The 25450-nt window shown below is 40.0% G+C and overlaps 1 protein-coding gene across 1 annotated transcript in view; it reads left to right on the top strand.

Moving 5' to 3' along the window:
* Positions 1 to 25450, top strand: part of LOC126481317 (transcription initiation factor TFIID subunit 11-like) — a 46658-nt gene that overhangs the window by 16624 nt on the left and 4584 nt on the right. The window contains exon 2 of the mRNA XM_050104978.1: positions 11338 to 11425. Within this exon, the coding sequence (XP_049960935.1) occupies positions 11338 to 11425 (88 nt within the window). The remainder of the gene's footprint in view (positions 1 to 11337; positions 11426 to 25450) is intronic.

The following is a 25450-nucleotide window of genomic DNA, read 5'->3' on the forward strand; positions in this document are numbered from 1 at the left end:
CCACTGAACTACGGCCAAGAGCAAAGTAGACTACCCTGTGGCACAACAAGCAGCTTGAACACAACATGTGTGATTTTAATGGTTGCTTAACAACCCAGTACATCTGGATCATCCTCTACGCCGTCAGTTTCTTTGAACTGCACACCTGGGACTTATCGTTACAATACTTCTCTGCTCCTGGAATTATCCTTGCTTCAATCTATGATGACCTACTGTCCCCACACCCTCCATCTCCTGCTACCTTTGTACAATAACCTCCTCCAAATTCACACCCCCTCACCTTCATTGTCCACCAAGTTTGCACCACCTACATGCATGTGCCAAAGTGTTGGCTTTGAATAACTTTTATGAAACGTACTCGAAACTTACAAGCACCTGATTTTGTACACTTAAACAGCTTTTTGAGACAAATAAGAAGTATATCGATTAAAGTTTTAAATATGTCTACTGACAGCTGCACTTTTTCAAAAAATGGCAGAAACATCATTGTGCTGCTTGGAGAGCCCATCTTTAAACAGCAAAAAGCTGCAATTTTATGGACGAAATCAGCTGAGAATTGGTAATATGATACACAGCCATGCTATCTTCTTGTGATGGTTGTACAGTAGCCTCTGTCCTTCTCTATCAAAATATATGCACTTGCAGATTTGATGCAAACATTTTGGGTAGTTTTTTTATATGCCCAGAAAAAGAATTATGTAAGCTTCAGAAGCTATATAGTTAAATTTGTCACACATACCTGCTTTCGATTGAAAATAATTGCTCAAAGTTAGTGTTTATTGTTTTCATACACAGTTTATATGTTCGAATGTGACAATGAGTAAGCAGAGAGTAAAATCAGTGAAAACTGCTTTTATGTCAGTAAAAATACAAGTGTAGTTCTATGTAGATTAACTTACAAGAAGTGAGCAACAATGAGCAACGGAAAATAGTGCCTACGTATGGATGAAATTATCACCAAAAGTTTTTGTAAATTCATCCTGTAAGAAATTTCATATAACATTATTAGCAACATTAGGCTATGGAAAACATTGTTGAATATGTTGCCAAGACAGAGAACACGTTTTAAACCTTGGCATGTCTAAAAAGAGTATCGAGCTTCAGAAACTATACATATTTAAATTTTAGACTTGTGCCTACTTATTGATCAAAGGACCCCAAAAAGGTTTTAATTAATTGCTGACTTTTCAGCATTTAAGACATTATTGGAAGCATTGCCAAAATGTTTTTACACCATTGCTGAAGTATACCTGTAATCTTCCGACTGTCATTCCTCTCTGGTGCTGATCTTGTGATTAACTTGCTCTTAGAAAGCTTTGTGACTGAACTAATTTGTGTTTTGTGAAATGAACCAAGAAGTGCCTGATGATTTTTGGTGGTTGAGATGGCACTGGCAGTCATAGGATCCTTCATCATTCGTTTACAGTAAAAGACAATTTAAACCATGGAAAGAAATGTCATTGTTGGACAAAGAGCTTTTAAAACTTAGATATGGACTAGACTTAACAGAATGAACCAAAATTTGTTCATATTATAATGTCCTGCTGATAACAAAATTTCATTTTCTGCAAAATAGTTGTTGTAATCCATTCGAGAAAAATATAAAGTTAAGAAGGGTTTATACCCAGTTGATATTTCTCATGTTGAAAAGTTGAAACTCTTGACTAATCAATTTTTCAAGCCTGGCCAGGAGTTTTGTCCCAGATTCAGACAAGAATTTGCTCATAAGCAACTACACCCTATGGATGAGTAAGAGCCCGCATCTCGTGTCCGTGCGGTAGCGTTCTCGCTTCCCATGCCCGGGTTCTCGGGTTCGATTCCCGGCGGGGTCAGGGATTTTCTCTGCCTCGTGATGGCTGGGTGTTGTGTGCTGTCCTTAGGTTAGTTAGGTTTAAGTAGTTCTAAGTTCTAGGGGACTTATGACCACAGCAGTTGAGTCCCATAGTGCTCAGAGCCATTTTTTTTTTGATGAGTAAGAATCAGTGTATACTGATTATGTAGATGCAGTTGACACTTGCTACACAGTGACTATTTCACTAACATCACTTAAAGATTCACCTTTAAAGCTTCAATGAACTAGCACAAGGCAGAAAGCTCAAAGAGCACAAGGTTCCATCACCAAGACTGTAACAGCTGGTGGTGGTTTGAGCTCGACTGATGTTGTGGAAAAACAAATGCTGAAGCTGTGCCAGAAATGTAGAGATGTGACCATTTGAATTAATGAGCTAGAAATTAAAGTGTGCATACGAGTCATTCCCAGAAAGTTCAAATTTTTATCCTAGCTCCTATCAGCTGGAGTATAGTACAAACAACAAAAGAATTTAGTGTTCAACTTTAATTCAAACTGTTAATTTGTAATTGAATTACATTGAGGGTAACATCTACTGTAAAGGATATTGCTGTCAGATCCACAGGGCAGCTGTTGCTGTGGTAGACTGATATTTTAGTAATTGATTGTCACCATTAATCTCAAAGATTTAGGTAAGAGTCTAATCTTGCTCTCTTGTTCCTAAACCATCACCTATGGTTGACACACTTCCCACATGTGCTCCACAGAACACAGCTTTGATAAAATATCATTTTATTAATAGAGGAAAATGTGAAAAATAACTCCACTTAGCAATGGAAGATTGTAACCAAATTATGTTAGGAGATGTTAAGGCACTGGACATATATTCCAGAAAAGCAAGATTCAAATCCTTGTGACCCATTCAGTTATATTTTTCTGTGATGTCATTGAACTGATTAAGGCAAACACTGGGATTGCTTCTTTGGAAAGGATAAAGCAAGTTGCATCTCAGTCCCATTCTGTGAGCTTCTGGTCTGTTTACAGTGAACACATTATTCATGGGATGTTAAACTTTAACTCTTTCTTCCTTGCTCTGAGGACTGTAGGTCACAAATACACTAATTTATTGACATTGTCCACTTTGAAGTCTGTGAAATCTGTCCATTAGTTTTTCTGGGAGTAGACTCTTGTTGGACTCAAGATGTTCAGGACCACTCTGGGTTTCACATACTTCAGTTGCAGTTTAATTTATCCACAGTAACAAATTCCCAAAACCAGATGGAATATTGCTGATAGATTTGTTTCTCATATGCTTGTGGCCAGCATTCAACAAATGTGGGACAGCGATTTATACATTTGTGATCATGAATCCTCTAATGTTTCATTATGCTTCATTTTGAACTTTGTCAACCTTTTCAACTGTGGCTTTAGTTTCAGGATTTTCTTCATGTGGATAATCTTCAATGAAATTAATTTGAATTCAGTGATGCATTCCTTTTCTGTTGGAAATTGGCAAGTTGAAATGTTGTTTTTGTTGTTGTTGTGGGCTTCATTCTGAAGACTGGTTTGATGCAGAGTTGCACACGAGTCTGTCCTGCATAACTATTTGAGCCTACATTATTTGAACCTGTTTACTGTATTTGGTACTTGGTCTCCGTCTTTAATCTCCCCCCCCCCCCCACCCCCCCACCCCCAACAAACACACACCTTTCTCCATTACCAAATTGACAGTTCCTTGATGCCTCCACCCATCAAATCTTCAACATTCTCCTGTAGCACCACATTTCAAAAGCTCTTTTCTCTTCTTGCCTGTACTGTTTATCAGCCATGTTTCAGTTCTGCACAAGCCTACACTATGGACAAATTCTGCTGGATAATACTTAAATTTGTATTTGACTGATGACCAGCCCCGTCTTTGCTTGGGCAGTGCTAAGCATGTATTGCTGAATGATTTGTTTGGCAAACCAGTAATATTATTTATGGGCCATTGCGTAGAGTTATGTTTAACACAAGCGAACAACATAAGGTACCCCCCCCCCCACCATTGGGCTCGCCAGTCTTTGGTGTGTTTGTGCTTGGCTACCATGGGTCCCCAGCCTTTGCAGCAGCTTTTCGCTTCTGTGCTGCATGTCTATCCTCTTGCTATTCTTTCTCCCTCCATTGGAGAACATGTCTGGAATGTTGTTGGAAATGTTTTCTGTATATTCAGTTGTCGATATCAGAACAGGCTCTCCATTGTCTTTCGTTCCTTCTTTCTGTTTTTCGTTCCTCTTCTCCTATCCTTCCTCCACTTTGGTGTTCGAGGTTCTTCGTTTTCTACTTCCTCCCTGAGTGCTCCTGACGTGTAACAGGTGATTGGGTAATGCATAATTCCCAGCCCCCAGTTTACAGGTAGGGTTCACATGTAACCCCTGGTAAAGGACAGGCTTAGGAAGGGGTGATTGCCTGAGCTGCTACCTTCCTAAACTGCCAATTGGTCCCTCTGTCAGGTGTTTGGGAGGAGTGACCTGAGTTGTGAACAGTCACCTAAGGTGGTTGCACCCCATTCTGAAGAGAGCCCCCAGTTGGAAGGAGCGAGCTGTTGGACATGCTGGCAGTCATGGGGGATTTTCTTGCAGTGAGCCAATCATCTTTTCCCCAGTCAATGTCTAGCAAATGTAAACGGAATCAGGCTAACGATTCAAAGACCCTCCCATCTGCACCACGGTTCCTCGCAGTTTCATGTACTGAAGACGACCAGTCCTTCGCTACAGTAAATCCGTATTGATGCAATTGCTGGCCCTGTGAAAACTTGCTCTCATTTATGAAGTGACACTTTGCTTTTGGACACTACTACTGATTCTCAAGCATAACAACTGCTTGCAGTTTCGCTCCTCCATGGCTATCCTGTTTGTGTCAAGGCCCATCGAATGTTGAATTTTTCCTATGGTGTTATTTACACCAGGCTGCTCAATGGTCTGACAGGCAGAAAACCAAACGTACCTCTCTGATCAGGGTGTCATTGCAGTCCACTGGATGATGAAAAAATAGCTGCATCCGTAGTGCCTACATGCACCCTTTTTTTTTCTCATTTGATAGAGTGGTGCTTCCATCAAAGATCAAAGCAGGCTATGAAGATATCACAGTATGGCCATACATTCTGAACCTGATGCACTGCTACCAGCGTGATCGTTACAACCACACTCTAGATCCTGTTGACTCCCAGCCAAATGTGTAACCTGTGGTAGAGATGCTCACGAGGGTGATCGTCTGCCTCCTTCTCCCCACTGTGTCAAACTGCAATGGCGGCCGTGTTGCCTTCTCCCGAGATTGTCTCATGTATCTCGATAAGCAGGCTGTCCAGGAGTAGTGGGTGAAGGAAAAGTTGCCTTACCCTGTTGCTCACAAGTTGTTGGCTGGTCTGAAACCCTGCGTTCTACCATGTGGCACTGACAGAACTTTTCTTGCTACATGTCACTCCACGAAGGACATGGCCACACAGTCATGTGACCTCAAATTTAGCACCGCGGTTGTGAAATCGCCCAGCATCATGGCAGCATCTCCATCTCCTCCTCTAGCTTTGCAACAAGCCACCAAATTTTTGCCTCAACGGGCGAAGTCGTCAGCTACACAACTGGCAGACCAGAAGAAATACTCCTGCAAAGACTTCCTACATTCCTCCAGCCAGTAAACATCAGAGTCTTCTTTTGCCAACCGGAAAGGCTCCAGGAAGTCAAACAAAGGGAACTTTGCTTACTAGGAGATGCTCTTTGATGGTGTTGCCATGTGATACCCTCTCCTGACTGATCTCCATGTCGCTGGTGCGCACCACCAACCGTTTTTCTGCCCTGGACTTTGCACACAGACAGAAGGAGAATGCTGACGCCTCTGTAGACCTCATGGAGCAGGATTCTCAGACCTCTGTGCCCTGTAGCAGTGAGTCTTCAAAGGCTGGCACACGGCAGCTGCCGAGGTGACACCCCTTCATTTTTTTCCTCATCATGACTCTCCTCCAATGGAATGTTCATAGCCTTCGATCCAACCAAGAGGACTTACAGCTGCTCTTAGAATCACAGCGTCCCCTGCTACTCTTAACTCCAGGAAGCAAAATTACATCCTTGTGACCACTTTGAGCTCTCACATTTCTTCCCAGTCCACTTTGACCTTCCACCCGAGGACGGAATCCCATCTCATGGGATAGTCATGCTGCTGATCTGGGATGATGTTCATCGTCAACCCATCTCCATGACTACCCAGCTCCAAGCTGTTGCAGACTGCATTTTTCTTTCTCATTTGACCTCTCCATCTTTTGGGGAAGCCACCACATCCCTTTCTGCTGCTTGGTGACTCTTAATGCACACCATCCCCTTGTGGTTCTCCCAGAAGCTGTCCGTAAGGTGCCCTCTTGGCTGGTCTTGTCAATCAGTTAACCTTATCTGCCTTAAGGTGGGGACGCCCATGTTCCTTTCAGACTCTGCGCACACCTAGTCCCATTTGGACATACTCTTCTGCCACTGCATCATCTCAAGTGGTCCGTTCTCTCTGACACAATACTCGAGTGACCATTTCCCATGTGCTGTCAGTTTGCTGACTCCTACTGCACCTCCGTGCACACCCAAATGGCAGCTTTTTAAGGCCGACTGGAGGCTTTACTCCTCTCTGGCGACCTTCGGCGAACAAAGTTCCTCAGTTGTGATGACCAGGTAGAATATTTTACAAACTTTATTCTTACTGCCGCAGAACGTTCCATTCCTTGCACTTCCTCTTTATTGTGCTGTGTCCCGGTACCTTGGTGGACTAAGGCATGCTGCGACGCAATTCGCACACGGAGACGTGCTCTCTGTGTTTTTAACTGTCATCCTACGATAGCTAACTGCATTCATTATAAACAGTTTTGTGCATAGTGTTGTCATGTTCTTCGGGATAGCAAGAATAGCTAGCGAGATTTTATTTACTAGTTCTTTTAACAGTTCCACTCCCTCCTCCATCAACTGGGCCAACCTCAGGCGGTTCTCCAGGACCAAAGCCTGTCCCACAATTCCAGCCTGACAGTAGCAGATGATGTCACAGTCGACCCTATTGCTATCTCCAACACCTAGGGCTGCGATTTTGTGGAGATTTCGAGCTCCTCCCCCTATCACCCGACCTTCGTCCATTGGAAACGAGTGGAGGACGCTCAGGTCATACTTTTCTCCTCTCAGAATTGCGAGTGCTACAGTGCCGCCTTTACCTGAGGGAGGTAAATCATGGCCTCCCTTCATCCCCATCCTCTGCCCCAGGGCCAGTCAATGTTCACATTCAGATGTTGCAGCAGTTTGCTCTTGTGGGCAAGCATTTCCTCCTTCATACATACAACCGCATATGGGCAGAGGGCATGTTTCCCAGATGCTGGTGTGAAGCCACTGTCATACCCATCATACCCATGCCTAAGCCCAGTAAGGACAAACACCTTCCTTTTAGCTACAACCACATTTTTCTCACCAGCTATTTTTGCAGGGTGATGGAATGTGTGATGCATGCCTGGCTGGTATGGTGGCTCAAGTCTCGCAGTTTACTAACCATTGCACAATGTGAATTTTGAACGCATTGTTCTGCAGTTGACCGGCTTGTCACTTTGTCCACCCATGTCATGAATGGTTTTCTGCGGAAATCCCAGGCTGTGGTCATGTTTTTTGATTTGGAGAAAGCTTATGACACCTGCTGGAAGACTGGTATCCTCTGTACTATCTACAAACAGGGTTTCTGTGGCCGCATGCACTGTTTCCTTCTGGAATTTTTAAAAGCTGTGGTTTTCAATTTATGTGTGGTTTCTGGTGGTTCTACCTTGTCGGACACCTTTATCCAGGAAAACAGTGTGCCTCAGGGTCCTGTCTCGAGTATAGTCCTGTTTGCTATCGCCATTAACCCTATAATGATCTGTCTCCTGCTGGGCATTTCGGGCTCCCTTTTTGTTGACGATGTTTGCCATCTATTACAGTTCTCCATGAGATTGTCTTATTGAGCGGCGTCTTCAGCAATGACTCGATCGTCTTCATTCATGGAGCATTGACAGTGGCTTACGTATTTCCACTGACAAAACTGTTTGTATGAATTTCTGGTGGAGCTATTGGTTTTTTCCATATTCTTTGCATCTTGGGCCTGTTGCTCTTCCGTTCCTTGAAACTACGAAATTCCTGGGGCTCATACTCGATAGGAAACTTTCTTGGGCTTCCCATGTGTCTTACTTGGCAACCTATTGTATGTGGTCCCTCATTGTTGTACATGTCCACAATGGTACTTCCTGGAGTGCAGATTGAACCACCCTCCTCTGTTTGTACCAATCCCTTGGCCGTTTGAACCTAGACTGTGGGTGTGTTTTTTATGCATCTGCACATACGTGCCTCTTATGCTGTCTCAGCAGTATCCACCATTGTGTTAGCCACTCAGCCACTGGCGCCTTTTACACTAGCTCTGTTGAGTGACTGGTTGCAGAAGCTGCCGAACTACCACTGTCCCATGGCCGTGGACTTCCTCCGCAGCAGATACGTATGCCATTTGTCTGTCATGCGTGGCCACCCATCCTATGCGTCCTACTTCGATGACTCCTCTGATCACCAAAATGGGGTGCGTCCCTCTTCCCTGTTACCTCCTGGAGTTCGCTTTTGTCTCTTGCTCTGGCAGCTTAACTTCACGCTACCTGCCATTTTCCCTACAGGTGTGAACCCTTCAACACCTTGGCTTCATGCGGTGGCCTGTGTTCACCTTGGCCTTCATTCGCTTCCTAAGGACACTACTGCACCCTTGTTCTACCCATTCAGCTTCGTGACCTTCGCACGGAACTACACAATAATACCTTTGTGTACACTCATGGCTCTCGGACTGCCTGGTGTTGGGTGTGCCTTTGTCATTGGTACCGACATTTTTTGATATCAAAGTCCAGAACAATGCTCAGTATTTACAGCAGAGCTCTTCGCCCTGTGACAGGCCACGCAGTACGTCTGGCGACACAGGCTTTTCAATTGCATCGTTTGCTCCAACACTGTCAGTGTCCTTCAGAGTCTCTGTGCGTACACCATCCATCTCTTAGTGCAACAGGTACAGGAAAGCTGCCACTTGCTCTATCTTGTTGGAGCCAGTGTGGGGTTTGTGTGGGTTTCTGGTCATATCAGTCTGACAGGAAATGAGGCTGCTGAAGCTGCTACAAAGACTGCATTCCTTGTATCTCAGCCCACTGGTCCTTACATTCCCTCCATTGATCTCTGTGTTGCTGTCTGTCAGCAAGTGGTGTCACTTAGGCATCACCACTAGTTCTCCCTTCATGGGAACAAGCTCCAGCTTTTTAAGTCTCTCCCAGTGTGTTGGACCACCTTCTCGGGACCCTCTTGTCATGAGAAGATCATTTTAGCTAGGGTATGTATCGGGCATTGTCTTTTCAGCCATCACCATTTGTTAAGTGGTGCTTCCCCACCACTTTGTGCTCATTGCTCTCAACCTTTGACGGTCCGCCATTTCCTGAAGTAATGCCCTTCGTTAACCACTTACATTCCTATTTGTTTTTGTCTGAGTTATCGGTGGCCTGTCGACAGTGTTTTACTTTTTATCCATCATACCAGTATGGTGAAGGACATATAACCTTTAGTTCAGGACCTCCGTTTTTTAACCTTTAGTTCAGGACCTCCGTTTTTGTATGGCATGTTTTATAAATCTTTCTCCACATCCCTGGTTTTAGCTGTCATCTCTTCCATTGATTGGGATTAACGTGTAGTCGTTTTTAACTCCCCTTTTCATCTTTTTGTTCTACGGTCCTGATGTGGGGTCGTATGACCTAGTTGTTTTTGTGCCCTAAAACAAAACAAACAAGGCAATAGGCAACTGAACATCACATCAGCATAACTTCAGTGATTAAGGTCATGCATACCGGCAAAGTTGTCAGGAGGCACGAAAGTTATGTGTTTTGTATTGAACTGGCTTTCGGAGTTACATTTCGTGGCAGTGATTGGAGTGGTGGGCTACTGCCCCATCCAATCCATCCTGAAGCAGTCTGTGTGTTAGTGAAAACCATGCCAAAATCACTACAGTAGTTCCTGAGATTAGACTGGACATACAGATAGAAAAAAGTGTCGGGGCGGGGGGATTTAAGTTATAAATCGTACAGAACAACATATGTATAGTATATAAAGTCTGGTAATAATTGTTTCATGTGGCTCAGTGGCCTAGTGAGAGTCATTCAATTAGATGCCACTTCATATCCATACTGGATAATATTGGCTTGTTCCATGAATATGTGCAGGCAGCACAAAATTTACAAACACCAGAGTGGAAAACAACAATAAGTCACACAACAGTGACCGTGGGTTTCGGATTGAACGAGAACTGTCACTGCTGCAGGAAGCGGTGAAGATGAAATGGACGCTCTCGATCATGTAGTAAGAGTCTGTGCTGCTAGTTGTATCATTCATCTGTAGATATGGTATTGTCTTCGTAGTTGTGGCAGATTTTAATTCATTATAAGTGAGGCAATATGCCCGATTTAATTATGAATTGTATACACAAACCTTTCTTGTAAATCAGTTTACCTGTTAGTAAAAACTGTATCAAAATCATTACAGTAGTAACTAGCCAGAATAGACAGACAGAAGTGAGCAGGGGACTTAGTTTATATATGTAGAAGAAGAAGAAGAAGAGGAGGAAGAGAGGCAGGAGAATGAGAAGAAGAACACTGTCTCTGATAGACTTACAATGTCTTTGGCCAACTTGAAAGTTATCACTTCTTGTCCCTGAACTTATTTTTTTAAACCCATGTCCAAATTTCCCCTTGAATTTCTTGACTGCTTTCTCAACATACAGATTGAATAATATCAGGGAGGGACTAAAAACGGGTCTCACTCCCTTGTCAAATACATCCTTTCCAAGTACATCGACTACATAAGCTGTAAATAATCTTTCTATCCCTGAATGTTATCTCTACTACCTAAAGAATTTCAAAGAATGTGTTCTAGTTGTCATTGAGAAAAGCTCCTCTAAATCTACAAATGCTATAAATGCGGACATTAAAAACAAAATTTAGTGATAATGTGGAATTACAGTGTAGCCGTTTGAACAAGATGCACAACACTTTTAAAAGCAGTGTGAACCAGACTTGTGTTTTTCTGGTTATATAACTGTGCAAAATTTGTATATAACAAAAGCAAATTTTCAATAGTAAAAATGTTACTCCTGTGCCAGACTACATTAATAGCATTAGTCGATTTAGAGGAGTTTTTCTCAATGACGACTGGAACACACACTTCGAAATACTGTAGGTAGCAGGGATAAAACATTCCGGAAGAGAGAGATTGTTTACAGTTTCTACAGTTGATGCACTTGAAAAGGGGAGAGTATTTGACAAGGGAGTGAGACATGTTTGTAGTCCCTCCCTGATATTATTCAATCTGTATGTTGAGAAACAGTGAAGAAATTAAAGGGTAAATCTGAAATGTGTTTAAAAAATAAGTTCAGCAAGAAGAAGTAATAACTCTGATGTCAGCCATAGAAATTGTTGACATTGTACTTACATGAAAAATTCATAGGAAGTGTGTGTTTTGTTTCAGAGTGTTGGTATCCAATTTCACTGAAGATCAACTGGATAGATATGAGATGTACAGGAGGTCAGCTTTTCCGAAGGCATCTATTAAGAGGGTAAGTTCATTTATAAGCATATGTAAATCAGAAAGCAGCGTGTTGATGAGATGAGTTAGTAAGGAATTTATGATTTTATGTATGAGTGTAGATTCCAACTTACCAAATACAACTTAGGTTGAGAAACAGACAGAAAACTATGATAATATGCTATGCTTTCCAAGTTCTTCAAAGCCTCACACCATAGTGAATTCTCCAAGAGTGAGATAATATACAGTTGAACAATCCTAACTATTTGTCACAGGTTGTGACATAGTCACAGCAAAATTTTCGTGGTGATGCAGGAAGATATTTACATATTTTTTATATCAGTTATGTATGACAAAAATATTCATAAATCAGGTTGTTAATTTCAGTCAGTAATGACCACCTTCAGGCCTGGGAACACACGTTGTGGTAATCATATCAAGTCGGCATATGTAAAAATGGCACAACCATGGATATTAGCCAAACAAGCTTTGTTGTATCTATATAAAATGTAAGTACTACATGCATAGTTATAACAGACATGCCGATTCTGAATAATCTTATTGGACTCAGTCTAATGAGTTTCTTCAGGAAGTCAGCATGTCTTTTACAACTATGCCAGTGGTACTTAACATTTTATTAGCATACAACAAAGGTTGTTTGGCTATAAACTGTGATTTACCTTATTTACGCATGCCAGCTTGATATGATTAACACATTGTGTGTAATCGGGTGTGAAGATGGTCTTTATTAACCAAAATTAATTACTGGATTTATAATTGTTTTTGTGATACCTAACAATTAGCATTCTGTCATGTTCGTATGCTGTGGTATGAAGTTAATTTCAGTCTTATTTAGCCTTCTTGGTGTTTACAATTTTCTCACATGTTAATGTAAATTATTTTTTCCTGTGACCATCTTCCAATTACTCCATGCTTCAGATGACAATGAATGCTTTGATAAATCTGTTGTGCCTTCAAAAGCAGTTGGCTGTTTTCTCAGTTTTATACATCTTCTTCTGTACATGAATGTTTATTCAGTGTTTGCAGTTACTGCAGCCAGCAGCCTAACCGCCTTCATTTGAAACAACTATCAGTAGAGACCACAGAGAGAATGTAGTGCTGCAAGACAGTTTGCTGAAAACTGTTCTTTACTCTAAAAAGTTAAAGCTATCACCCTCCTAAAGGTTGGTTTGAACATGTAGTTTATTTAATAGACATGGTCCTTTTGCCTTCCTCTTAGCTTTCAAATGATTCCAGCTAGTTATAAAATGACATATAATTTAATATGGGTTCCAAACCACAGTGCAACTTTGCATGTTTCACATTAACAGATCATTGTCAAACGTGAAAAGGATTGATAAGTAACAGAAAAAAAATCTTTGCATCAATTCATAATTTAACACAGTACCTTTTTATCTGCAGAATAAAACTTACCCTTAGTCACAGACATGTGTTTGTAGGTAGAAAGTAACTAAAGGTGGTGGTAATGCAGCAGTTTCACAGTACAATCATCATTACAAAATAATAAAGCAATATTCCATGTGTCCACTGGGTCAGACATAACAATGTAGTTGCATACTTCTCAGGTACAGAAAATCTGTTGATTACACCACAGTACATTGGTTATATATAGACGATCATTTCCTACTGAGCACACTGGCAGTAGAGCACAAATGCAAAATCTGCACAATGAGTAATGTTGGTATGACAGGAAGATGGCAAGCACTTTTTCTGTTAGTGAGATGCTGCTCCAAGAATTGAATGGATTACAGCATCAACGTACTCAGTAATTTGCTGTAAGTAATTCATTATATGGATAAAGTTATGGGGGAAAAATATAATATGAGAATTAATAAAGCAAAAACAAAAGTAATGGCATGCGACAAAAAATATCAAGTGAAAGTCCAAGTTCATGTAGGCAATGAACTGCTTGAACAAGTTGATAAATTTACTTATCTGGGCAGTAATATTACCAGGGATGGAAGGAGCAAGGCAGAAGTGAGAAGTAGAATTGCTCAAGCAAAGGCGGCTTTTAACAATAAGAAAAACATCTTAGCATCTAAGAGCATCAGCCTTGAAATCAGGAAAAGATTTTTGAAATCATGTGTGTGGAGTGTGGCATGCTATAGGTGTGAAACATGGACTCTCGGGACAGAGGAAGACCAGAAGCTAAATTCTTTTGAAATGTGGTGCTATAGACACATGCTCAAAATAAAATGTATCGACAAGGTTACAAACGAAGTGGTTCTGGAAAGAGCAGGTGAGAAGAGAAGCTTCTGGAGTTTCATTGTTAAAAGAAGAGTGCAATTTACAGGCCACCTATTAAGACATAAAGGACTCCTGAACACAATCATAGAGGGATATGTCGAGGGAAAAAGACCAAGAGGAAGACCACGACTGAGGTACATGGATCAAATTGTGAAAGATGTGGAATGTGACACCTATAAAGAAATGATGAGAAAAGCTGAAAGACTCACAGAATGGAGACAAGCTACCATTGTAGCTGTTGCAAACCAATCCTTGGATTGACCACTACAGAAGAAGAAGAATTCATTATGAGTTCTAGATGAATAATGACCTCCCTAATTAAGTCAAAAGAAAAAATGACCTCCATTGGAACTGACATCTGCTCAGAAAGGGTGAATTATGCTGCTACCAAAATCTTTAATCACTGATGTAATAATGTTAAATGTATGACATATAGTATACTTAAGTTTGAAAGTAGACTAAAAGATTCCATCTGGGCAACATCTATTTCATGGCAGATTTTTATTTTTGAAGCTTGTCATGGCATCTGCATCCATCCTCATTATTAATTTTAATTCCCATGCACAACTTATGTTTTTCTTTAAACTTGTGTGTGAAGGGCATATTCTGAGATCTTCATTTCTGCTGTTACATATTTTTGTAATGTTGGTTTTGCAGACGGGATTGGAAGAAACTGTTATGTATTTACTACTCATACTTCCTTGTAGCCAAGAAATACTTACCTTACCTTGTAACTTTTAGTGTTTGTTTGTACTTTAAATGCTACTTAAAGTAAATTGTTTACACATAGGATGTATTTAAACATATTACCTAAACTCCTACTGTTTATCTTATCGTAAAGAACTGCAATTTAAACTGTGTGCAGGCTATAGTCCTTCATCATTTATTTATCTATTAACGTGTAAAAATATTAATCAATTCTCTAATTCAGTGTAGCACGATTGTTGCACTTGAGGAACGTCCTGTTATTGAACTCCTCTCCAGATTAGCTAAATTAACAGTTCAGATACTGCTGGTCCCATTTCATAGTTACAGAAGTTTAATTTTAATGCATTTATGGTTACAGCGGCTTTAGCATATCTATACCTAGAAAAGAGTGAGTTTTATAGTGCAAAAGTACATCATATCGTCATCGTACATCAAAGCTAAGTTATAATATCTAGTATTACGAAAATATCAGTAAATTTGTGAAGTTACTATTTTTGCATGAATTCATTATTTTACAAAACTATTAGCTAAATATAATGTGACAGTTATAATGATTTATCTTTAATGTGTAGTGCTTGAAAACTAACCTAACCTATGTTTCTGCGGCAGTAACATTTGAATTGATTGTAAAATCTTCACCTATTGACACTTTAGATCAAATCATTTGCTTTTACTGTTCGTATGGACATGATAATCCATACATAATTTTAATTCTTATGAGCAGAGTTCCTCCTGTGAATAATTTTCGTTTTCTTTTGTGAGCAAGTTTCATTACACAAAGTATTTAAGCTTAGAAGATGTGGTACATTTACGTTGTGTGACACATTTGTTGCTCAATAAATGTGTTTTTAAATGCATTGTCAGATAATCTATTTTAGAAATACCTTAGGTGTTATCTTTCTTTGAACAAAACTTTTTAGTGGAAAACATTAACTGTCACAATGGACGAGTATGCAGATTGTAGCAGAATTGTCAGAGATGACAACTACACGGTGTTCAATAAGTAACTGTGCAACTCATAACTTGCCATATTAAAGTCATGGAAGTTATAAGAGATGCTGGAAGTGATCCACTTGAACTTGAAGACACATTTGCACACATTTCTGCATTCTCTTGAATATGTTGTAAAGAACATCGGAATGATATTCCTAATATGACGTGTCAGTGCAGCTTGGAGTTCTTGTGTGGTGTGTGGATTGCCTTCGTAGGCCTTTCCCTTCAACGTCCCCATAGAAAGTAATCCGTTGGAGCCAATTCAGGTGAATGTGGAGCCCAGAGTCCTCGAGAGATGACACGGTCACCAAAGATGTGCTTTAAAAGTTCATCGCCTTGTGGATGGTATGTGCAGTAGCCCCATCCTGTTGGTACCACGCATTCTCAGTTTCGTCCTCATTCAATTCACCTAGGAAGGGCTCCAGAATGCAGGTGCTGTACCGTTCTGCATTTATGGTGTCCTGAAAGCAGCTCAGCCCAGTGGTGCGTGTATGAGTCATGGAGCACCAACTTTCTGATCATGCAGTGGGGACACCTTAAATTCATGTGGATTCTCAAAGTGTTCTGGCTATTCCCATAACTGGAGAGGTGAAACCATGCCTCATCTGTGAAAAACGTTGTGTCAAGAATCCCCTCGCTGTTGTCCTGCGGGAAGGACAGAAACCAGTTGCAAAAGTTCACACACGCCGGGCGATCGGTGTCTCTCAGTTCATATATGACCAACATTTTGTATGGTTACATGGAGAGTGACGTCAGGAGAATCTTGCAAGTGGAATCCATGGACATGTAGGCCTGCTGAGCTAGTCGTCTAACCATTTTCTTTGGACTTTGCAGCATCATGTCTTGCACCTCTGCCACCTTCTCTTCCAATGTGGATGTGGGTGGCCTGCCTGATTTTGGACTGTTATGAATGCTTCCGGTCTTTCAAAACTTGGCGATGGGGTTCCATACAGCATTGTGGTTTGGCATCTTCACTCCTGGGAACCTTGATACAAATGCAGCTTAAAACGTAACTAGGTCCAGAAGCCCAGCTGCAATGTCAAATCTAACGTAACTTCTCATACCATTTCAATTCACCAAAACTGACGTAGCAATCCCATCAGCTCAGGTTTAACATAGTACAGCTGATAGTACCATGTTATACATTTTTGGAGGTGATAACTTCGCTGCAGAAAGTATTGGGTCACTACCAGACATACACCAATTAATCTGTTGATAACACTTGTTTATTTGTCCCAACTTTACAGGAACCGGAACACAGCAGATAGTCCTCCAATCATACTCCGCACTCCCCCAAGGCTTTTGACAAAGTGTATTTATACATCTTTAAACAATTACGTTCTTTGACATTATTATGTTATTTCATGTTTGATGTTACAATTGCAATAAGTTAATGCAGCAAAAACTGACATTACAGAGTTTTAGTAGAAATTAAAACGAGTACAATGATAATGCATATCTCCGAAATTATGATCTTTTACAAGTGCAATTTTGAGACATATATACAGTTAACAGTTAAGTCCTTATTATTCAGTCCAGAACATTCTCAAATATCTTTACGTAATTTAATTAATTATGCGATTTTAAGAAACAATTTTCAGGTGGTAATATTTCTACAATATCAAAATTACAATTCAAACATTTGAAATGACATTTTACAACATTTGAAGGCTAAAATGCAGAATAATTACATACATCACAAAATCTTTAAATCGTGTTGCAAAAAATTAATGAATCATTCTTCTAACATTATTTATGATACAAATTGTCTTTCTGAATCAGGTTATGTCTACAGTTTAAATGAATCTTCTCTAGTTTTCGTAATATGCGTGACATTGCACTGCATTTCTCTATAGAATGTTCCAGAAACATTAATTACGAGTATAATTTCAGATTTTTTGTTGGTGATTTCTGTAAGAATATGTTGTCCTGTCCTGCAAAGATACATGTGTTAAGCTTTTCCAAAATTAACGGTTCACACAGTTAATTTGTGTTATGGTAAACAGTGAATTTTAGTAATTGAATTGCAGTTACAAAACTGATTGAAAAAGGTTACTAACATTTATACACTATTAATTTAGTAATTGAATTATAGTTACAAAACTGAGTGAAAAAGTGTACACTGTCAACACTGATTTCAGAATGTGATCTTTCTCTTCAAAACATCCCGAAATTCATATCAAAGTGATGATGACTTATCCTAACTGTACATTACTTTACCTGATTAAGAATATAAATTCATTGCTCTGTGACACATTTAACATTTTTGTTACGACTATTTCACACTATTGCACTAAGTGACCTTATTCACTAAATGTCCTTGTACACTACACATATCTGTTGTAGCACGTATCACCTACTACGAAACCTGCTGTATCGGGTACTCCACATGACCCAATACAGTCTTCAATACTGCCGAGGTAAAGTTGCCTCCGTTGCAGAGCACATGCTCCACAAGAAACACTCTTTGTTCAATTGTTCAATTGTCAGCATGATGATCTGGATCACAGTGATGATGTCACACAAGATGTTGGTCTTCAGTCAAACTGGACCTGCGAACAAATACAAGAACCTGGTCAGATACAGTTCAGATACATTAAACAATCAAGTATGTTGTATTAATAATTGACAATTGTATCAGTCATTACTTAGCAACCATAACATGGCACTTTCTGAAAACTCGGCAGTTAGAGGAGTGCATTATTTCCATGTGTGATGTTATAGTACAGCCTGCATGAGAAATGATGCTGGTCACTTCTGGAAGGGCAGTGAGTGTCACTACGTAGTGAGTGTCACTACCACTACACAATACTTGAAAGAGGGTACCTAATCTTGGAATGTTGAGGTAATCTGAGAGAAGTGCCAGATGAGTTAAACTTTTTCCATACTGCAGCCTGCAGTAGTCTAGACCAAAAGACACGATTCAGTATAGCTGTCCCCAATATCTTCGGTGCTTTTCAGATTGAGAACAAAATAACTGAGATATCCAAAGAATTTTTGAAGCAGTCCGACAGTATATGGCACAAGGAGAAAGCAAAATGTGGGAAGACTTGTTTTAAGAAGCCCAAAGAAAGGTCCTTTTGCTGGGTAGTAGTTATGGGCCAGGAATGTCAGAACTGCTTCAGAACTCTGTGGGTGTGATTACAGGTAAGTGGCATTTTTAAGCTAAATGCAGAGCTCAGTGATGTCATATCTTATCTAGGTTCTTTAGGGAGGATCTTGTAAAACAAGGTAATGCAATAATACTAGGGGGTGCGGTTCAGACTGCACCCTTAGTTATACAATTGAAGATGACATCAGGCACATTGATGAGGGTGCTGCTCACACTAGCGTGAAGATGGTTCCTTTTTGAGCATGTCTATAAGCCCTGGATGAACTGTTCTGTGGGAACATTACAAAATGACCGGGGGTGGGGGGGTGGGGGTGGGGGGGGGGGTTGGGGGTGGGGGGGGTGGGGGTTGGGAGGGATGCTCACACACAGTTGTTCATTGGCAACATAATTGAAATTTAGGTTTTGTTTCTTATTTCATAGTGCATTGTTGTACAGTTCAAATTCATCACATTGGCCTATTACTGTGTAGTGTGTTTGCATTAAGTAGCCACGAAGTGGAAGGCAAGCAGACAACAACACGGTATGATGCTACTTCGAAGTATAAAGTAATTCTTTATGCTGAAAAATATGGTAACAGGAGGGTTGGATGAGAGTTAAGTGTAGCTGAAAGTAGCATTTGCTTGTGGAAGAAACAGAAATCTGTATTATTTGCAACTACCACTACTAGAAAGAAACTCGCTGACCCTCACAAAGGAAGACATCTTGACATTGAAGTAAAAGTTTTGGAATTTGTCCATGAAAGGAGGAAAATGGTTAGTATGTGGTTAGTGACACCACAAGAAACAAAGCAAAAGGGGTGGTTACAGTTCTAATAAATCAAGGAAAGAGTTTAAGGCTAGGCATGGATGAGTTGTTCACTAGTTCTCTTTTGAAATCTCTACGATGCCATACAGCAGTATGCCATTCTGACAAGATTTTGAGAAAAATCCTCAAGAATTTCAGCAATATGTCTTCGCACCTCAGAAAGAGAAGAGTTTTTCGACAGGCCAAATAGGCAACAATGATAAGACATCGTTTAGTTTGATGTGCTACGTAATTACACAACTGATGAGAAGGGGACAAAAGAAGTTACCATCTAAACCTCAGGGTGTGAGAAATACCGCATAGCTGTAATGCTGACAGTCACAGCAGATGAGCACAAACTTCTCCTTTTCTTAATCTTCCAGCAGAAAGCAAGCCCCAAGACCTCTAAAAACGAAAAGCTGTTCCCTGATGATGTCATTGTTCGAAATTAAGAGGAGGAGTAGGTCTCTGCAACTTTAATACTTGACTGGCTCCAAAATGTGCGGTAACTCCTTTCTGGTGGGCTTTCCAAATTACCATCAATGCTTTGTCATGATGCATTTTATGGTTGCCTCACTGACAACATCAAGAAACAAGGTCTACAGCCTAGCCAGTGACCTTGTTATTATTCCAGTAAGAATGACTTCTTTGTTACAACCCTTGGATGTTAGTATAAATAAATTTTTCAAAGTCTTACATTCAGAAACAATACGAAAAGTGGTTTTGTGAACCAAACTGTGAAGTGACTGACAGAAAAAATGAAGTATGCTGCACCTGAAATTATTGCACTCTGTGTTTAGCTGCCTGGAAAAGCATCGAAGCACCATTGGCCATAAAATCATTCAAGAAATACTATATTTCAAATATTCTGGATAGCAGTGAAGATGATGTGCTTTGGGGTAACATAGAGAATGGTGGGGAAACAGGGAATGAATTTGTTTGTGATGTACACTCCTCTAAGGATACCAGTAATGATGACATTAGTGAATAACGATGAGGAAAGCATGTAATTTATGATACTCTTGTTTGCATGTTATGTAGGTAATCAAGTTGGACATTATTTTACTGATGCACCAACAAACCCTTTCTTTTATGATTTTAATTTTTAAAAATGGGTGGGGGCATTACATTCAGTGGTGCATTAGATTTATGTAAATATCCCCTTCCCCCCAAAGTTCTGAAAAGATTGGAAAATTCAACAGACTCTGCAGACAAAAACATCTGTAACTTCTGTCCTAATAGAGACAGAACTGAGAAACTAGTAATTTGGGGAAGGTTTGAGAACAAGAATTCACCCAACATGCAGCATACCATATTTAAACAATGTACATGTTTCACCCTGAGCATCTCGAAACATGTTGCTTTCAAAATGGATGAAGACAGATATAGCTGCAGCTCCATGTTACACTGCATAACATAGTAAAAAAAAGTTGGGATGACATTCGGGTGAGGATATGTAAATTAGTATGTACAGCTGCATGATGCAATAATGCAGTACAGACTGTACGCAGATTGTAACAAAATGACATGAAGTAAAAAGGTATGTTAACTTTTAAATAGGTGGTGTGTTAGCAATACACAGTAAGGTGGCAGTGTTAATGGACCAATAGTAAGTGTTCCTAATATGCAAGGTAATACACTGTGAACTCTGACCTTCATTGATGCAAGACATAATATAACTATCCCAGCCAAATGTTTATGGAAGTCTTAGTAAATAGGTTCAGATTTACACAAACATGACAAAAGTATCATCACTATTTACCTTGCCTCAGTGCTGGGTGGCAAGATACAGCACTATTTATACATCTTTTGCTGAAATGACATACATTTCGCCTTTTGCCATTCTTACACCAACCTGTGTCCTCTTTGTCCACAGTAAAGAAGTCAGATTTCTCAGGGTACGCAAATGAAAGTGGAGGGCCATGAGGATATTGGAAGTTAATTGTAACCACACTGGTATTTTCAGTGACACTCAAAACGCATGCAAGATATCCGTGGCCTTTGTACATATAAGCAACAAACCCTGTGATATCACTGAGGTATGAGTTTTGTTGGGTTCATCATAGAGATTTATTTATGATGTCTAGTGAATTGAAGAAAAACTTTGATTTGGATATTATGGCTTGCAGGAATAACATATTGCAACTTGTGGCTATCTGCAGCTGTATGAAGCTGTGAAAACTGCTCTTGAAGGTGAGACTCTTCTTCATCATACTGTTACTTGTTTAATGAAAGTGAAACACTATGATGTCCTTGGAATGTCATTGAAACAAGTATCTGGGTGTCTTTGTCAGAGAGTTGTAGATGTGCTGCAGTGTGGTTCAAGCAGCAACTCTCATGATGGTGCCTGGGTTTCCATCACATGGTCTTTTGCCATGTGACATGGCAAAGAACTGCCTTTCTGCATAGAGTTGAAATGATTGTGATAAAGAGATATGTTTACAGAATTCTCTACTGTACTGGAGCAGCATCTAAGGAGTAATACATATACTTGGGTGTTCTGTGGAAAGGTGGGATATAATGAAATTAACCAATTGATTTTGGAAAAGATGAATACTTTGTCATATTTAAGGAAATCCGATAAATAACAAATGCATTCTGATAACAACTGAATTATGATCTATTGCATGAGTTTGTGGATGTCTATAGTAAACAACAAATTGATGAGTGGTGGTCTGTGCATTATTCTAGTGGAACTCCTGGGCTTCATCCTGCAGCACAAGTGCATATTTTTCTGCCAAATCACATACTACAGTGTGTTCATTGTCACAGAATGTCACTTTCAGATTTTGTAGAAATTCAGACTGTTAAGTGGCTGTGGAGTGCAGCAGGAGCTTTTTTATTTTATCCACAAGGTTTTCAAAGAAGTTTTCCACAGAACATGGACATGTCTGGAGAGCAATTCTATCTGCAGATGCCAGCAGTTTGTGTGTTACTTCGTCACCTCAAGTTTTGTCAAACATCTCTCCTAACTCTGTCATGAAAGGATCTGTACCTGGACAGTTCTCACATGTTGACACGTAACATTTTGGCTGTGCACACATACAAATGATGTGAGCAAGACACAGTTTGTATTTGTTGACAGTTGACATCATATGTCAGCTATTTCAATTTGGAAGCCTCCGCAAATGAGCTTCACATTTTGGTGAATCTAGCAAACACATACACCATGGGTACTGGTTGTTGACTGGTAATGGGCAGAATTTGGATAATCCTTTTTTCACTTCTGGATGTTCTTCTTTGAATGTTTGATATAGCTCCTGTAGGTTTCCCAGCATCAGTCATTTTATTTATGAACTCTGAAATCATTTTCCTTCGCAGAAAAAAAACCTTCTTTCCAGACAACAGTGGCTTATTTATTCTCTGGTGTAGAATTCCGTGACACATTTCACCGTGTGTTCACTCAGGATATGTCTTAAGTCTTGGTTTAGGAGTTGCTAATATACAACATTCTTATTCAATCCTTCGAAGACAAGCTTTTCAAAAGAAGTGTCAATATTTGGGTCTTCTGACTGCTTGTGGCACTTTTGTGTTTATTTTGAAACATGTTAGATACTTTCTCGGGCTTTCTCTGGACATACCTTTTCTCTCTGTCTCTTCTTCACCAGGGAGCCAGGTGCTCACCAAGAGGTATCGAACTGTCATTTAATGCAACTACAGCAGTATGTATCTGACTCGTCCGAAGTGTTACGCAAGTTTGTGATTCCTATCTGTTTCAGTGAATTTGTTTCAGACTGAGGCCCTTATTGCGAAACTGATAGATTACAGATCACAAGTAGGAAACTATGGTAAGCTTTATAAAACAGCTAGAAACAGTTTTAGTAGTGGTAATGGAAAATAGCTATTTTCAAAGAGTTTGAAATAGCTTCCCAATCAGATATAATTGACTTAGGGCACCTAGACTTATTGATGTCCAGCTTCGGACTATTTTCCACTGCAAAATTCCCTATGAGGATTTACAGGTCAGGGATACAGTACACACAGTAGACAGCTACGTGGGTAGCAGAGTACGTGTACATCTACATAAGTACTCCACAAGCCACAGTACAATGCTGGCTGAGGGTAATTGCCCCACTCATAAATAGAGCAAGGGAAAAACTAATGTCTTAATACTTCCATACAAGCCCTAAAGTCTTCTATTTTTATGGTCCTTACGTGAAATGTACGTTGGTGGCAGTGAAGTCGTTCTGCAGTCAGATTCTACTTGCAGGTTGTCTAAATTTTCTCAATAGAGTTCCTTGCAAAGAACATTGCCTTCCATCCAGGGCTTCCTATTTGAGTCCCCGAAGCACTTCTGTAATACTTGAGGGATGTTGAGCCTACTGGTAACAAATCTAGGCAACCCACCTCTGAATTGCCTCGATGTCTTACTTTAATTCAACATGCTGGGAAAAACAATAGTGAAGAATGGACTGGGCTAGGGTTCTGCGGTCTCATTTACAGGTGAACCACACTTTCCTAAAATCTTATGATAAACTGAAGTTGAACATTCACATTCCCTACTACAATCCATACATGCTCATTCCATTTCATTTTGCTTTGCAGTGCTAGATATTTCTTTGATGCGACTGTGTCAAGTAGCACACTACTGATGCTTTATTGGAACATTATAGGTTTTTCTTCCTACTCATCAGCATTAATGTACAGTTTTCTACATTTAGATCTATCTGCCATTCATCACACCAACTAGAATTTTTTTCAAAGTCATTTTGTATCCTCCTGCAGTCACTCAATGATGACACCTCCCTGTACACAACAGCATCATCAGCAAAAAGCCGCAGATTGCTACACTCACATGTCTGCCAGGTCATTTATGCATGTAGAAAATAAAAGCACTCCTATCACATGTGCCTGGGGTTCTCCTGATAATACCCTTGTCTCTGATGAGCACTTTCCACCAAGCACAACACACTGTGTTCTGTTACTTAAGAAGTGTGGGGTGCATGTGGGTGGTTATTTTGGCTAGGCAGTAGTTTGAGGTCTTTTGATGAATACTGGCAATAGATAGGCAGAGAGTGAAATCACACTGCATGTAAAATAAAGACTTCAATTTTAAAAATAACCCAGAGCATTTGTAACTAGTTCCTGACTTTACTGCCCTCCAGGAAAGGTGTCACACTCAGATTGTTATTGAAAGAGAGAGCTGGATTAAACCCGAAGTAGATAGCTCGAAAATATTTAATGAGGGATGGAACATTTATCAAAAAGACACATGAGATACCATAGGACAGGAACTGTTCATGCAGTCAACAAAAATATGAGCTTATCGTGGTTGAAATTGAATCTGACTGTGACATTATCTTGACACAAGTAAACAGTGTAGGTGAACTCCAGTTAATCATCTGATGTTATTATTGGCCACCCAATTCTGCCCGTAACAGTTTTAGAATCATTTAAAGAAAGTCTCACTCAGTAGCAAGGAAATACTCTCGTCACGTAGTATTAATTGGAGGTGAACTTAATGAATTCTATACATGCTGGGAGCTCAATGGGTTGCTTGCAGGTGGTACAGCAGGCTGTCTTTGAAGTAGTTCTGAACACAATTTTCTGAGAACTGTATTGAGCAACTGCATCGGCAATCCACATGCAGTTGGAATATTTTAGACCTTGTAGCTACAGGCAGGACAGACCTTACTAGCAGACTCAGTCTAGAGACAGAGATTGGGGATGATGATATCACCATAGCAATGATTTTGGCTAAAGTTAATAAACCCAACAGGGAGGCAAGGGAATATTTTTGTTAGAAAGAGCAGATAACCAGTTGTTAGCACTCCACAAAGACAATGAATGGATATTATTTAGTTCCAGTGTGATGGACATACAGTGATTAATGGGAAAGTTTAAACTGATTGTAAATAGTGCTACAGAGAGTTATTTGGAAATTACTGAGGAAGTGGAGATTGTTACAGTCTTGATTGAAAAAAAGACACAGAAGTGTCAACAGAAAAAATAAGTAGAACTTTGTGTATCTATATAAGGAAATTGAAGCATGTAATTATTTCCACCATCATATGTTAGTGAAAGATCTTGCTGAGAACCCAAGAAAATTCTGGACCTATGTAAAAATCACTAAGCAAATTGAAGGCTTCTATATGATTCACTTGTCAACCAGTCTGGTATAACAATAGAAGGCTGCAAAAGGAAAGCAGAAGTTTTAAATTTTTCCTATACAGAGAATGCAGTAATATGCAT

Source organism: Schistocerca serialis, chromosome 5 (genome assembly GCF_023864345.2).
Source record: "Schistocerca serialis cubense isolate TAMUIC-IGC-003099 chromosome 5, iqSchSeri2.2, whole genome shotgun sequence".
Taxonomy (NCBI): Eukaryota; Metazoa; Arthropoda; class Insecta; order Orthoptera; family Acrididae; genus Schistocerca; species Schistocerca serialis.